Source organism: Petromyzon marinus, chromosome 12 (genome assembly GCF_048934315.1).
Source record: "Petromyzon marinus isolate PM22_M1 ecotype Great Lakes invasive population chromosome 12, UKy_Petmar_22M1.pri1.0, whole genome shotgun sequence".
In the NCBI taxonomy this organism is placed as follows: Eukaryota; Metazoa; Chordata; class Hyperoartia; order Petromyzontiformes; family Petromyzontidae; genus Petromyzon; species Petromyzon marinus.
This window is the reverse complement of record NC_133678.1, coordinates 5,496,538-5,512,555: the sequence shown is the minus strand read 5'-3', so window position 1 is coordinate 5,512,555 and position 16,018 is coordinate 5,496,538. Positions and strand designations below refer to the sequence as shown.

The window sequence follows — 16,018 nt, the reverse complement described above, 5'->3', positions numbered from 1 at the left end:
GAGGTGGAAAAAGTAATGTCTGCATTATAGCTTAGAGAGGCAGCGAGTGAGTTTAATTACATTTAGTAAAATGAGCTTCTCAGAAAGCTTGAACGGTAGTATCTGGCAGCCAAGGTTCGATTGAGATATTGAAGCCCAACTGCGGAATGCTTCTTCAAATGAAGCAGCGTTCTGGACTCTCTCAGCATGGGGACATGCTTTTGTTTGGCTCCTTGTGGACATTTTATTTAATCCAGCTGCAACCCCTGCTTTTGTACTTCTGCAGCAACCCTCAAACCCCAGCTATTACCCACCCCAACAATGACGGCAATCAGAGCCTACGACATATTCATTGCGCGATGTATGGCGTGCTGGGCAATGCATCTGTGAGTCAATAGAATTATGACGCGGTTGCCTTTCATCCCCATCACGGCACTTGAGAGCTCCCGAGACTGGAGGCCAATTGAAGGTCAGCATTAAAGGCTGTTTATACGTTAATTTTCCGTGATTAAATGCAACCTTCTACAACGGTGATTTAAAGCAGGAGCGTGTTTATCACAGAAATGGGTAATAAGGGTGTATTTGGTTTCTGTGAAACCGGCCACAAGTAAAGAGATTTTTAATTAAAGATACACTGAATTAAACTGACGCTTACCAATAATGTAACCCCCCAAAAAATAATAAAATCTGTGGCACACTATTGGTATTTCTTTAAGCGATAAAAAAATGTCCATAGTTTATTAGTTACATTTTGTTTGTTGATGATGCAGCTTTTCAGTGTTTTGACATACAAGTGAACCATTTAACTTGAATTCCTCCAAAGCGTTTATTCGTGCTGCATTGAGGATATACAGATCCATGAAGATTTCGATTGAAAGCTTTCGTGACTGCAAGGATTCATCTTCTTTGGTTCTTTCCACCGAAAGAACCAAAGAAGATCCATGAAGCTTGTGCTACAAACGGTCCACGACATGAGAAGCCCTACCGAAGGCACGTCACCATTCATAGTTTATAATCGCCAAACTCATCAGCTATTTTCGATATTATTTTACTGCCCCAATAGCTGTGCAAAGGCAATTAAACAAAATACTCAAAGATTACATTTGTTACCTTGATTAGGATTACAGTGACATGTTAGTGACAGCTCACGCTGATTGAAAACTATATTAAAAGGGAGAATTCACACCCAATAGGGATGAGTTTTGGATAAAAAACAAATATAAGATTTCATATTTTAGGACTTTTAAGGGCGATTATGGATCTTATTTTTTCACATGTTCTGATCATTTACATCGTCTTAATTTAACATGTCTCCGTGCTGATGTCACCTGATGCCACACAAGACTATTCATGGTAAGACCACCCATGAGATCATGGACGTGATGCCATGGAAACGACGGCACTTCCAATGGCGTCATATTCACATCAATCCGAAAATAGTTTTTATTGGCCCTGTAATCAGATTTTCCTGGTTAATCCGAATATCGGGAACATATCCCGAATATCGACCTACGATTTAAAGGCAAAATCAAACTGGAGCGCGTGAGCTCCAAGCACCTCGTCTGGAAGGTGAGGTGATGCGTCAGCTCTGCCTCCATGTGCTGAAGCGTGACCTCCTGACCCCGGCCCACAATGCACTGCATCTGCCTCTGTCCCCGGCTCCTCTTCTCCACGTGCAGGGTGAGTGGCTCTGGGAGGTGGCTGCACATCATGAACAATGGGCTGAACACCATCTGTGAGGTGGATCGCAGGGGAGAGGAGGCGTGAATCCCGATTAGAACAGCTACAATGTACGATACATTGGAAACTCAATGGTGCTTCATGTCAAACGCAAACTTCTCAACTGTCAATTTTGATCACAAACAACAGGATGCTGCCATGGTCAAAATAGTTAGCACACTGGATTAACAATCCAGAGGTCACCAATTCGATTCAATCTCCTGGTGCCAAAGTTGAAACAATGGGCACTTTATTTGTTTATAAATCCCCAATGCCTCTGCCCCACCACCCAGCAGTATAAATGGGTACAGCAGAGTGATTGGGTCAAGCAGGTTGGTTGTGGTGGGGTAAAGTATGGGTAATTCCCACTCTTTCAAGAGGTCTGGCCAGGGTGGAAGAGTAGGCCAAATACCCTCTAGAGGGGCTGGAGGTCCCTTCCACCAGCAGCGGTAATTAGCAAGCAATTGCAGGGTTTCACCTTTACCTTTCACCTGTTATATTGCGGAAAGTGACGGAAACATAAAGGCGTATTCTTAGTTCTTTCGGTAAAGTCACGTTGAAGGGAAACAAGAAAATAATAAAATATATATAAAACAATAAAAAATTCTCACGACGTTTCGACCATAACACAAACGGTCGTCTTCAGGTGTGTCGGTTTGCATAAATGTATTTATTTTTAAACGGTGTATTTAAAAACAAAACGTTAGCGCCACGCACAGCGATTTGGCAGTTTATTTAGACGGACTAGTCCATCTATGTTCTGAAAAGAGGAGGGGGGAGACGAATTTTTTTTTAATGTATGCTGTCTGAAAGCCACTGTAAGCGTGAACAATCAATTAAGACCTGAAATGGTTTATCAAATCTTTCCAATGATTGCTAAGCCAGAATCCATCTTCTCGGTTGAAATTGTCTCTGTGCTTGTATATGTGGATAGCCTCATGAACGAATCTCTCATGGTAGCCAGATGGCTTACAAAGAACCTCTGTCTTGGAAAAGTCAACATAAAGGCACTCGAGGACAAATTAAAAATGCTTAACCGTCAATTGTATAAAACGAATGCAAAATACTTATTTTTTTTCCCCCACTTTGCGAACACGTTAACTTTCGTTGTTGTTGCGTGAAATAAAAACACTTTTTTGGTATTTTACCACTTTGTGCCAATGTGTGAAAGGCACCAGTTCAAAATTGTAACGACTTTAACATTGAGGCATTTCCCCGCTGCCGAGGCAGAACACAACAAGGTTGGCTCCCGGTTTCCGACGTGAGCAACGTTGCAAATCGTAAATCGATGTCTCGAAATGAAGAAGTTGCTCTCCAGTGGAAATGCAACTAATCCTTCAGAGCCTGGCACATCCTCCACATGCGGCTTTTGGCGTGCGTGCAAAGAATCGGGGGAAAAAGAATTGCGAGCGCTTCGCACGTGGCGCTCGGTTGAACTCGGAAATCCATCCTCACCACGCGTTGCTCGACCACTGCGCTGGGCTGGGAGGCCAGCACGGAACACCAGATGTGGATGGGGGATCCGTTCGGACGAGGAACCTGCAAACCAAACATCAACAACAACGGCGGCGGCGCTGTCAAAAGGGGCAGCGGTCAACACGACGCTCGGTTCCAGACGCCTGCCAGCGTGGATGTTGGCTAACAGACAAAAGTGGAGCGATGGGAGTCAACAATTGGCACGTCAGCTCCCAACCCCCCCCCCCCCCACCTGCCCCCCCTCCCTGCACGGTGTGTTTTTTTCGGGTTGTGCCGCGTGACGTTCCGGCACCACGTCCGACGTTTCGCTCCGCGCGCTTCTTCCGGAAGTGTGAACGTCGAACGTCGCCGGAAAACCGCGGGGCACAACCCCAAAAGGGCGCATCGGACAGGCGAGAATTGGAAATGCCGTTGGCAGTGGGTACAGCGCCTAAAAAACGCACCTCACGTTGCGGCCTTAACTTTCGTGAGCTGCCCGTGCAACCTTTCCAAGACCAAAAATTCATTTAGCCGAGCTGACCATTAATGGCGAAATCCATGCTCGTTTTCAGAAGCAGTTGGAGCCACGATCAATGCAATTGAAAGTGACTGCAACTCTCCATGTTCTGCAAGAAGAGTTGTTCAATCAGCAATTCTAAAGAAATCAATTTTGCCTTGGCAGTGACCACCTCCCCCCTCCCCACCCCACCCCAAGTGTCAACGTGTGTAATGAGCACATTCTGTTTGATTGCAAACGCCAGGCGGTCTGTCATGTTGGGCAGGCAAGTTGGCTACACGAGCCATCCACAACGACCCCACACACTTCCATCGCGAGTGACGGGATCTAAAACGGACCTGCTGGTGCCGAAACACGGCACCACGGGGATGGATTTACACCCATAGCAACCAATCTGCGACCATTCAGATCTTAATGCTGTGGGATTTACATGGGATTGGGAACTTTCACGGGGATTTGCAGAAGCGTTAGGGCTATAGACAATACTGAGAAAAAATAACATATGCATATTTAATTGTGATGTTTTTTTTCCCCTTTGTTTTTAGCGAACAAATAATACGTACGTACGCACACACCCACGCGGGTGGTGCAGTGGTTAGCGCAGTGTGTTATGACTGTGGTGACCTGAGTTTGATTCCCAGCCAGGAACTGGTTCTGGGCTCCTCCGCCTTCACCGAAGGGCAACCAACCCTGTGACTGGCACGGTGTGCGGAGGGCTTACATGCAGTAGTGCATCGCCAAAAAAACGGGGTTTATTTATTCTAAGAATAATAATATAATTATTCCACACCCACATACGGCCCGTTCTGCCAAAGACACATTCAATTCCAATAGGCTTAAATAGAACAGATCCTTGTCAAAACACAAACAGTTTTTCCACATCCGGTTTAAATTGTTTCCTAGCAAACGCCCATTAAAATGATTACATATTCCTAGAAACAAAAGCACAGATTGTAAAGTCCACATACACAAGATCCCCCGTATAGCCTTTAGCAGACTGTTGTTTGCAAGTTCTGTTAGCAAGCACTTATTAAGGCTGACACGGCACATGACGAAACAGGGTGGTGTCCAGCACCATGCCTGGCTTGCCTTTGTCTCCCCAGTCGTCCTAGGGGAGGTTAAAAAAAACCGGTTCAGATATCGCTCGCTGCTGATGTTAGCCATGGCTGGGAAACAAACCCAAGTCTCTGAATCCGCAGTGCAGTGAGTGAACCACCACGATACGACTCCACGTCCCCACACATACACACGATAGCAGCCACCATTTGCCACTAGGTGGTTGTGGCTTCACCACACGGCTTGTGCCAGGATAGGTGCACTTTCAGGCCACATGACCTGTACAAGGCTTGCTGGAAAGAGGTCAAGGGAGATACACAAGTATTATGGGTTCACTGACGCATACAAAAAAAAATTGCCCGTACAGCCTGTAACAAACTATTGGGGCAAGTGCTTTTAGCGAGCACCTATTAACAGGGGCGGAGCCAGGATTTCAGGCCGTGGTGACATTCAACAAATTTAAATTTCAAGAATGATTAGAGAGTCAGGCTGTTGAACTAGACGCCATCGGTTGGCGACACACTCTGACAGTACAGTTGTACGGAGTCCGCCAGACCGAGTGTCGTACACTTATACGCAGAATGTCACCCCTGTCACCCCCCCTGGCTCCGCCCCTGCCTATTAAGGCTGGCACGGCACACGAGGAGGTGGGTGGCCAACACCACGCCCGGCCGTCTTTGTCTCCCGGGTGGTGATCTTTACAAATTGCACCAAGTACTCTTTTGAGGCTGAGTCGACTTAGGGGAGGGCCCAAACTAGCTCAGATAATCGTCACTGGTGCTCGCTGTGAGCGGGAATCGAACTCGGATGCCGAGTTCGTAGCTCAGTGCGCGAACCACTACACTACCTTTCCCCACGCATACACACACACTCTATTGCATGAAAGATTGCACGGGCATGTACCTCCATCACAACGCTCTCCTCCAATCGGTTGGCGGAAGGACACACCTCTCCGGACCAATCGCAGCCGGGCACCCTGACGCGCACGCACCGCAGCTCGGCGCTCTCCATCACGTAAGACGGAAGCATATGATTGGCCGGCAGGGCCTGGGTGTGCTCGGCCGTCACCGGTTGCCCGTCGGGGCCCATGAAGCTCTGCGTCAAGTGCAGCTCGAGGTCCATGTCGAGAAAGCTGCGCACCACGTGCCTGCCCGTGATCGTAATCTGCCACAAATGGACCACAATGCCCCCTTGCTGACCTTGCGGAGGAGCGTAAACCATCGTCACGCAAACTCCGGTCATCATCCTCGCAGCGGCGGCGGCGGCGGCAGCTTTTGTCCAGCCATCGAACAAAGAGGGTTACCGCACCGCGCCGCTTTCAGATGCGCTTCTGCGGCCATCTGGAATGCGCTTGCTTCTGATATTAGATAGTCACTGGAGCTATGAACTTATAAATCATCTAGATTTAAAACTCATTTCATTACAAATGTTTTTTTGTATTCAGTTTGTTGTCTTTCCCCCGCACCTCCGATAACACGGTCGGCTACGTACGGCGCGAAAGAAGTTCAACATACATGCAAGAGAGCGCGAGATGAACACGTAATGCGGCTGGGCAAGCGCCAAGCATTAATCAACAACACAGGGCACATTACTGCACTTACATTCGCTTAAACATACAAAAAAAACATCTGTGCACACTGTTATCTGGTGTCGGTAATCTGAAATATGATTTCACCCAGAACTTTGCACGCAACACAAGTTCAGCGCCAGGAGTTTAGTGGGGGGGGGGGGGGGGGTGGTGGGGGGAGGGGGGTTTGTTGCAAAGTAAAGAGCAAACGGAATGCGGTGCAGTCTGGACTATGCATTGATTGAACAAAGCGCGCGCGTTAATGCAGTGGAGTCAGCTAAATACAAAAACATCTGCGCAATCTCAATCTGCTTCTGTTAACGGTGACGTGAAAAATGGCAAGAGCGTTTCACCAAAACTGCACGTGTGGCTGACATTGAGGGCAATGCGAAAGAATTTACTAAATCTGTAAGTGACCTGCAGGAACCGATATAGGAGATATCAGTAGCTCGGGTACTGGAAGAACTCAGAGAACATAACTCAACTTTCAAATCGGTATGAAAATTGAATGCTCAATGGAAGCCACAACACATAACACTTTGGTGCAATACTTTTTATGTTTTTACTTGAAAGAGAAATATTTCTTTACGTGTTAAATAACAAATGTTGTGGCAGCTTCAATCCTCAAACCAGTTTGAGGTGGTGCTCATCTCAACATTACAGCCAAGGCCGTTGTGGAAATTCCACATTCCTATTACATGGACCAGTTCGTTAATCCAGAGGACATCCACGATTAAACTTACCACATAGTGGAACTCTACGCAGAGACGGCCGAGTTGACCCACGATAAAGATCAGAACTTCGCGACTGCGACAGCAGTGCCCTCTAACCGCCACGCACAACGGGCCGAGCTCACAGCCAGTTGCTGCCGCACAGAAGACGTGGGGGACCGACGCGGCGATGACGGTAGCCCGACTCTCGCAATTTCTGGCGGGTGAGTTGTGGGGCTGACGGGAGGGCGCACGCGATGGAAGGGCACCTGCTTCTGTACGCCGCTGAGCATGACCACGGTGACGACGAGCGAGGCGACGCGCCCCTTGTACTGGATGCTGCGCAGGAAGACGCCCGGGCAGTCGATGCTGAAGGGCTCCGACCACCGCCAGTTCCCCCAGCCCTCGATGCACACGTGCAGCATCTGCGGGCGGACACGGTCCAGGTGAATTGCGCCACAATGTTTCCAAGCGATAATTATAATAGTTGCACAAAATCAATATATATTTTTTATAGTTAGCACGGAAGGCCCGCTGAGCGATGTAGCTCTTTTTCAGAAGTGACCTTTGACAAATGATAGCTCAACAAAGTGGCTCATCATGTAGAAATTTATAGCAGCCAAATACTGTAAATGCACATTGATTATGAATGTGGAGGGAAAAACCTGAGGACCCGGAGAAAAATCCACGCGACCACGGGGAGAACATGCAAACTCCAAATATACAGGCATCGTCAGGGTCGGGATCGAACCCACGACCTCCTTTATACCAGGCGAGGTAGTTAACATCTCGCCACCGTACAGCCCTCGGTCAATCTCAACTTGCTGGATGAAGGCAAACCAGCACCTTTTGTGTGACCATACCAAATGATGGTCAGCGTGCAAGTAGGTGAAGGGTAGTAGGAGATCCAGTACTGGTCTAAAATAACCAGGTTACATTAAAACGTGAGGCTCTCCCTGCAAGGAATTTGGCTACGTCATTCTAAATCATGCTTAGGATTATTCAGTGTACATGCCAAAGACTCCAACAACAACTAAATTAAAGCAACCGATCAAAGATAACTGTCCCAAGCCATCCTACATGGCTCCTCTTGCTCGTGGCGTTTTGATTGCGACTTCCTTTAAAACTAGCAGCGAGAGAGAACCGCACAGCATGATTCGTGTTTGTCGGGTTTTAACTATTGTTAAAAGGCATTAAACCTGGAACCACAAGTGGAAAATGTTCACACATGGGGACGTGATAATTACACAACCGCAAAAGCGTCAGGTGAGATATCATTTGGAAGGAATTTCCCGGCAGAATATAAACAGGGCTGTCAAGAATTCAACTGAAAATTACAATGGAAAAACTGAAAATCGTGATAAAACTTCATGCCTAAACCCTTACATTGCCACTTAATCCGTGTAATGCCAATGAACCCCGTTCACCTTCTCTTCCATTATACATTTTTACATTTTGCTTCTCCGCGATTCTCTCTTTGTTTTGATTAGCGGAAAACATCATCGCTCAGTGAAATACACTTTACTAAAGGGGATAATGGTGAGCAGCCAGTAACGAGGAACTGTGAAACACCTGAATTTGGCCAAATAACCTCGAGGACATGAGCAGCATAATTGCTCCTCATGACTATTTGAAAGAGCTCTTAATTTTGACAACTCCGAACTGTTACGAGTAATTTTCCCCCACGTAGAATTCCTACCGGTGACTCGTATTCCAAATGTGGGAACAGCTGTTAATACACTATTAAGAATTCAAGCACCGTTTCATATTTACACATGTGAAATTGAAAATGACGCAAGGCGGAGGGAAAAAATCAATTCAAGAGAAGCTACTACAAGGACTGGTGGTGTGCAAGTGACAGAATCCTTCGTACATGACGCTTCGGGGCACCGACTTATTTTTTTGGAGACGTTTCTAGTCGTGCAAGTGAAGCGTGGGGCCGAACACGAGCCTCAATTTGCTTTAATGGCCAATAATGGGACGCATCAATCAGGAGTACGGACCAAAAGCAGAAGCTCTGAAAACACACGCTGAGACATATTACCTCTGCACACTGCGGGGTGGGCCTTGCCAACAAAAGCACACTGTCACATTTCAGCACAGATTAAAACAATCCCCCCCTCCCTTACGTTGGGCAGTGTGTTTACTTTGGCAGGGAGGAGGCCTATCTTATTTGGACCGACTTGAAACCCAACGGAAAGGGGGATGGAAAAAATATCTGGGAAGGAAGCAGATCACACTCAATTAATTTTCCCCAAACATGTGGCTTGTGCAATGTTGGCGCGGGTAATTACGGGCAAATGAAACTGCAGCGAGTGATTGCACGATAGCGGTGAGCGGCGGGGAAGCTACTGCAAATTAAAACGGGAAGGATCGTTGGCTGTAATCAGGCAGAACAGCACCGTGGCTCAAGTTGGCGGAGGCTCGCTTGCCCGTGGGTGTGTACGTTCCAGCCCAGCGAAATGTATAATTGTTGCAGTGGAAATTTTATTATTGCATTTTAATAGATTAGAACTGGTTTGAAATAAACAGTCCGCAATTATACGCAAGACAAACCCAACAAGGAGGGGGGGGGGGGGGCGGTGGGGGAATCAAATCCAGTGTGGGGCCCATGACGTCTTTATTGAAAGCAGCGCTTTGTGGATAATAACTTGTCACGTGGAAATATCCGCACTGTCGAAACGTTTATATTGCGATTGTACATCAGCTCAGGCTCATACCGGGAAATCGCATGGCACACGTGACACAATTGTAAGAGGAATGAGCACACAATGCTAGCGGAAAGTTAAAAAAGACGGTATAATAAAATAATTATTGAGATAGTAGTCGCTATCTAAATATTGACACGATCTAACCCAAAAAAACTCTATTACGGACAATTTACCCCTCCGTAATTAAATCGCAATGATTCAAGGCAACAATTCTACCATACAGATTTTAAAATCGATTCTTACACAAGCGGTTTGAAGCAAATTGTAACACAATGAATCGATTCATCGCTACACCTCTACCCACAAAGACTCCCGTGTAGACGTACAGACTTGCCGGAAGACAAGTGCCACCTTTGTCTCCACAGAGCCGATGTTTTCCCACTGCACAAGGTACTCATTTAAGGCTGAGTTAGCCTAGGAGGGTGGGGGGGGAGGGGCAAGGACCGCTTCAGACATTGCCAGGGCTTCGGCAATCGAACTCGGACCGCTGGGTTTGTAGCACACTGGCGCTAACCACTCTCTCCGCCTGTCCCATCCTCAACGCGCGCGCGGCAAATGCACGCGCATGCGTCGTCCGTACCTGTGCGATTTTGTGCGACCTCCACGAGTACTGGTGCATCTGCCGACTGGACAGAAGAATGCTCTCATCTGTGTCCACCTGCCCCAGCCTCAGGGTCTCCTGGGTCTCATTGCAGATGATGAAGTGGCTGAACAGGTGGTCTGCAGCATTGGGGCTGCCAGCCTGCGCAAGCACATGGAAACAATTGCCGTGCCAAAAAATAGCATAAAATCCCCTTTAAAACACCAAGGGCTTTGACCCCAGAGCAAATTACATCTGAGAGATGGAAGAAAAAAACGAGAGAGAGAGAGAAGGAAAAAATGAAAGCTTCGTGATTTGAAAAAAAAGGCGACTTGTAATAACAACGCATGTGATGGTCAATTTATAAATGTTCACCACCACCTGCAGACAGAGCTGGGGAGCTGTAGCCGTGCGGGACTAACAATGTCGATGAAAGGAAAAGCGTTTTTTTTTAACAGAAGGATTAACTCTAACCACAAGTCTGAGAGCTTAATCATTGCGGATAATGCATTGCGGACGATTCATGAAAACAAAAGAAGATTATTTCTGACAGGGCGGGATTAACCGATTCAAAACAACAATAATATGCGAATTAAAATGTATGTTAAACACTAAAGGGTGGGGACGACAGAGCGATTGATGCGTCTGAAGATTCGATATACTCTCGAGGGTGGCTTAGATTATTTATATTATTTGGCTGCTATGAATTTCTACGTGATAAGCCACTTTGTTGAGCCATTATTTGTGAATAAGAGCCCTATAGCTCAATGGGCTTTACCTGGTAAAATAAACAAAATAGCTTCGTTTGATTGGCTCTATATTTTGAGTGATTTGCTGACCTTTCCGATACTTTGCACTCTAATCTTATTTTTGTATTGATTGTTACTGTAAACGTTCTGACCCACTCCTACTGCATGTCTGTGAAAAAGAGCTTTATGGCTCATCAGACTCCTCCAGTTTAAATAAATATTTCTGATTCTGATCCCAATGGCTGTACCAGTGACAATATTCCGTTACTTGCAGCACGCATGAAAAGCTTCGCTTCCGACACGTAATTTGATGCATGTGTCACGAGCCTCATAACCAACGTTCATTGACGAATAGATGCATCTTTCGATCCTATTAAACACTCGCTGCCTTCTCCACTTCAGTCAATGTAGTTTGTGTATGGTCTGTCTTGTCCCATCTGTGTCCTTCTCTATCATATCCAATTCAATTGGCAAACTTGTTTGTGAGACACATTAAATCTTTTTGGCCACTCTTCTAGAGTAGCCGTTGAAAATAACACGTGACGTGCGACGATGATAACAATGTCATTTATTCACTCAGGAGTCTGACGATTCCTCTTTACGACGATTCTACATCCCGGTCAAGGACCGACTCGGCCCTCATCCTCGCAGGGTATATAAATTTAGTACCACTCCGTGGGGAGCGGAAAAGTGTCTGTCTTATGTGTAGACTCAATCTTACCAACAGGAATGTGTAATTTCCACGGGCACATAGCCATCAACAGGAGATGCACGCTATCCCAGACTCATTTGCGCAGAACGCACAACGACATCAACTCTCGTTTTACTTTAAGGGGACTGGACGACAACGAACGAGCGATTAAGAGGACGCTGCTGAATACGTGAGAAACAAGGAAACGCTAAGCGAGCAAGGGCCTAAGGAGACAACGCCTGAAGGTGTCAAGCAAGCGACAGTGGCGAGCCAACCCTACGCGAGGGAGCGAGCGGGAGATCCCGAGTGAGCCTGTGCGGTGGCGCGCGTGCGGGCGGGCCGGCTCACCTCCGTCCACGCCTGCACGGCCGTCGCGATCGTGTGCACGGTGTACTGGCCGACGCGCACGAACACGGGGTCCACGCGCACGCGGGCGTGCACGGCGGCCCCGGCGTCGTCACCGCCCCCCCCGCCGGCGCCTCCGCGCGTCACGCGGAGGCGCGCCCGGGCGCGGAACGGCTCGACGGCGGGGCGCAGCGTGAGGCTGCGGTGCTCCAGCACGCGGGCCTCCGCGCCCGTGCTGACGCGCGCGTGCGTGCGCGAGGGCGCCCCGTCCCAGTGCAGCGCGGAGACGCGCGGCTCGTCCAGCGACACCACCAGGAACTCGTGCTCGCCCGGCGTCCTGCGGTCCGGCGCGAACGGGCGCAGGCGAAGCGGGCAGCCTACTACCGGGGGACGGGAGGGGGAGGCACGCGGGGGAAAAGCGCGGTGGGAGACTTTTGCGCGGCTAACCGTTGTGCTTACGTTTCGGCGATCGAACGCAACGTGGCGCAGGCCGTAATCGTTAACGCTTTCCCACTGAGGTTGACAGCGTTCACGCATCAACATTGTTGTTGTTATCATTATATTTGTCTACCCCGGAAAGCCGAACTGGGTCCCAAGACTCTTGTTCAGGAGGGAGTTCTGCCAAATTTTCGCAGTTGGGCGTGATGTTTCTGGTGTAATCCTAACTGAGTAACAGGTCATGTTTCACCATTGTGAATGTTTGGGGAACACCAGTTACACTGTATGGGTTTTTTATTTTACTAAAAATGGTCCAAAGTGAATATAAAATATTGTATTTAGCTGTATCGTGTTGCTTGCCATCTCAGAATATGGAGCTTCCAATGCTGAGATGCTGGGTTTTAAACCAAATTGCAGCCTCTTGTGATTATTTAGGTTTACAAGGGTAATTAATTGATGGTGCTAGTATGATCATTAAATGGGGTTTTTCACTTAGCATGTATAATTTTCAGTTCTGAGAAGTAAAAATACTGGCTAGACTCTCATGCTTTCAGCTTTCCTTGGTAGCAGGCCATTTAGAAAAGAGAACGTCTCCAAACGTGCAGATAACACAGGTCAGTTAAGTGGATGTCAGACGAGTATGTATGTTGAACTTCCTTCGCACCGTGCGTAGTCAACCGTGCTAATCGGAGGTGCAAAGTAGATCTGTCACCGCCACCTTCTGCGGGCTGTTTTGCAACACGGGACAATGCCCTGCCGCTCTGTGTAAAATTCGCAAGGGACGCTTCATTTCACCAAGTGGCCACGACTGCACGAACTTTGTACAGAACCATCCACGGACATGCAGCGGTGAGATCGGCCCTTGGGTAAGAGCGAGGTGGACGGTAGCAGCGCCGGACTGTGGGAGATGGCAATGGCGTGGAGAGGCTTTCATTCAGCAACGGATAGACAGTGGGCCGATTACGATTGCCGACGATGACGACGACCGAACTGCTCACCGTGTGACCTCTACTAACCTGCGCCGAACTGGCTGGCGTGGTGCAGAAGGTGAAGCTGCAGGCAGCTGAGCCGCAAGGATGCTCCGAGAGCCGGAACCCACGCCGGCGAGAAACTCGAGTCGACTCGCATGCAGGCGGCCAGGGCCATGGGTGACACGAGCGGGTCGCACACGCCCTGAGAGCCACTCTCACCATCCACGCTGCGCAGCACGCGGGCGGCAGTCACTCAGCGGCTCATTGCAGACCCGTGGTTCCCCAGTAGAGGGCTGTTTTGGGTTAGCTCTCGCGAATATAAATGTGGCACGGGGTGACCAATAAGGTCTGAATTGGTCTGTAATAAGCTAGGGCACTGATAAATGGGGTTGAACAGCTATGGCAAGCGTGTGATGCGGTGACCCGTCTTTGTTCTTTGACTCAGTGAGAAGAGGGAGCTGCTTATCTCCTGCATAGTGGCCCCCCGAGCCAGTGGTGGATATTCCGTATTCTCTGGGGCAGAGGTCGGTCAGTCCATCTGCAGGGAAACTGCTGTTGATGTCCCACAAAAGCAGTGCTCATTTCTTCCACACTGGAATTTTGAAGGGGCTTTAAGTGGACACCTGGGGTCACGATTCAAACTGGAATTGCTTCCGACTGCAACAAAAAAACACTTTACAGCATGTATTTGGACGTTTACTCCTCGTGCACCTGTTGCAATAATGTGCACGTTTCTTAACTCCAACCACAACATCTGCAGCCAGCAGTACATTTGGGTACACCACAGTCTGTCGATGGGTATGTCACGTGTGGTGGGGTAAACTGTGGGTACTTCCACATCTAGCATGGGAGAAAGAGCCAAAGTGCCCTTCAGAGTGGTTCTATAGAGCGCTCCCAAAGTTGAGACCCTACCACCAACAGGGGCAGCGAGTGAGCAATTTCAGGGCTGCACCTTTACCTGCTGTGATACACAGTCATTACCTGCTGTGATACACAGTCATTACCTGCTGTGATACACAGTCATTACAAGGGTTGCAGCCACACATCCGATTCTCACGGTTGGCTAAGTACGGTGCAAACGAAGTTCAACATACAAAGATCAAACAAAGATCCTCCGTGTAGCCTTAGCAGACTGTTGGGGCAAGTGCTGTTAGCGAGCAATTATGAAGGCCGGCATGGCACACGAGGGGGTGGGTGGCCAGCACCACGCCCGGCCGCCTTTGTCTCTCTAGTGACCGTGTTTACACATTGCACCAGTTACTCATTTGCGGCTGAGTCGACCTAGGGGAGGCCCGGGACCGGTTCAGATAATCGTCATTGGTGTTGGCCGTGAGCGGGAATTCGACCCGGGTCGCCGGGTTCATAGCGCAGCGCGCTAACCGCTACACTACCGCTCCCCACAACATACATTCACACACACACATACAAACGTGCGCACCATCATTTACAACGAGAGGGGCTGCAAGCGGGCGGATTCATGACAACCGGCCCCTCGTCCGACTGAAACACACGCACGCACGGCGGACCAGCAAAAAAACGGTCTCGCGTCGTCACCTCTGCTCTTCGGGCGTGTCCTGCCCGTTGTGCAGCACCACCCTCCACATGTCGGCCGCCACCACCTCGCCCTGCTCCTCGGCCAGCTCGGGGCTGGGCAGCGGCAGCTCGCAGGCGCGGCTCTCCGACAGGCTGAAGTCCCGGTAACGGACAAACGCCATCTTCAGCTCGTCGTAGTACTCCAGCGAGCACGGCACCTGGGGTCCACGCGGCAGCAATAGCGGCAGCGGCAGCGGCGGTAGCGGCGGCGGCAGCAGCGACGCAGCTCGTGAGGCGGAAGTGACTTGAGGGTAGCATGAAGGGGATCGCCAAGCCCGTGATAATGTAGACTGTTACATTTCGTCGTGGGAATTGTTTTCCAACTTACCGGCGAGCTCAGAACGACAATAACTGGCACGGTAAAACGAGTGTGCCCTTGACGATTTCATTTGATCGGCTCTGTCGGACGGCAAAAGGTTTGGCGATAAAAAAAGGATTTGGCTAGATCTTTACGTGGCCCCAACTCAGAAATCACTTGTAGTTTTCCAATGCGCCTGAAGTATAACTACTGTATGGGTATATGTTACCTGCCATAAAAGGCCCACGCACAGCCTCCCCTCGCCACGTAGGTTGAGGGGGTTATTTGACTACACTCGCTGGTCAGTGTGGTTTGGTGAATGTGGGGTGCATAGATTGGGAACATAGTACAGTTAATCAATAGATTTTGCTGCACTGCACCCCACTGAATGAGCTCCACAGCAGCCTGCAGCATCTGTTACATGCACGGCCGTCGCCCGTCCAAGTCACTATCTAGGCCAAATCCTGCTTAGCTGTGAGATTTGATGGGATCGGGCATATTTGATTTGGTCATAGGCATTATGACTTACGGATCAGAAAACGGAGCGAATGGTGACAAGTGCAGAGAGACGCATGGTCAGATGCGTGCTGTGAATTACACTGAGAGACAAAGGCGAACACGTGGCTCGAATAACACACT

The 16,018-nt window shown here is 48.9% G+C and overlaps 1 protein-coding gene across 7 annotated transcripts in view; it reads right to left on the bottom strand.

The window, feature by feature from the left end:
* VPS13B (vacuolar protein sorting 13 homolog B) overlaps positions 1-16,018 on the bottom strand; it is a 305,573-nt gene that overhangs the window by 28,173 nt on the left and 261,382 nt on the right. For 6 of the 7 annotated variants that reach the window (XM_076066534.1, XM_076066535.1, XM_076066538.1 and 3 more), the window contains exons 40-47: positions 15,043-15,239; positions 13,534-13,715; positions 12,083-12,459; positions 10,295-10,456; positions 7,273-7,428; positions 5,630-5,890; positions 3,154-3,237; positions 1,537-1,712 (exon numbers count right to left, since the gene is read on the bottom strand). In XM_076066534.1, coding sequence (XP_075922649.1) covers positions 1,537-1,712; positions 3,154-3,237; positions 5,630-5,890; positions 7,273-7,428; positions 10,295-10,456; positions 12,083-12,459; positions 13,534-13,715; positions 15,043-15,239 — 1,595 coding nt within the window. The remainder of the gene's footprint in view (positions 1-1,536; positions 1,713-3,153; positions 3,238-5,629; positions 5,891-7,272; positions 7,429-10,294; positions 10,457-12,082; positions 12,460-13,533; positions 13,716-15,042; positions 15,240-16,018) is intronic. The other variant, XM_076066537.1, reaches the window with a different exon arrangement.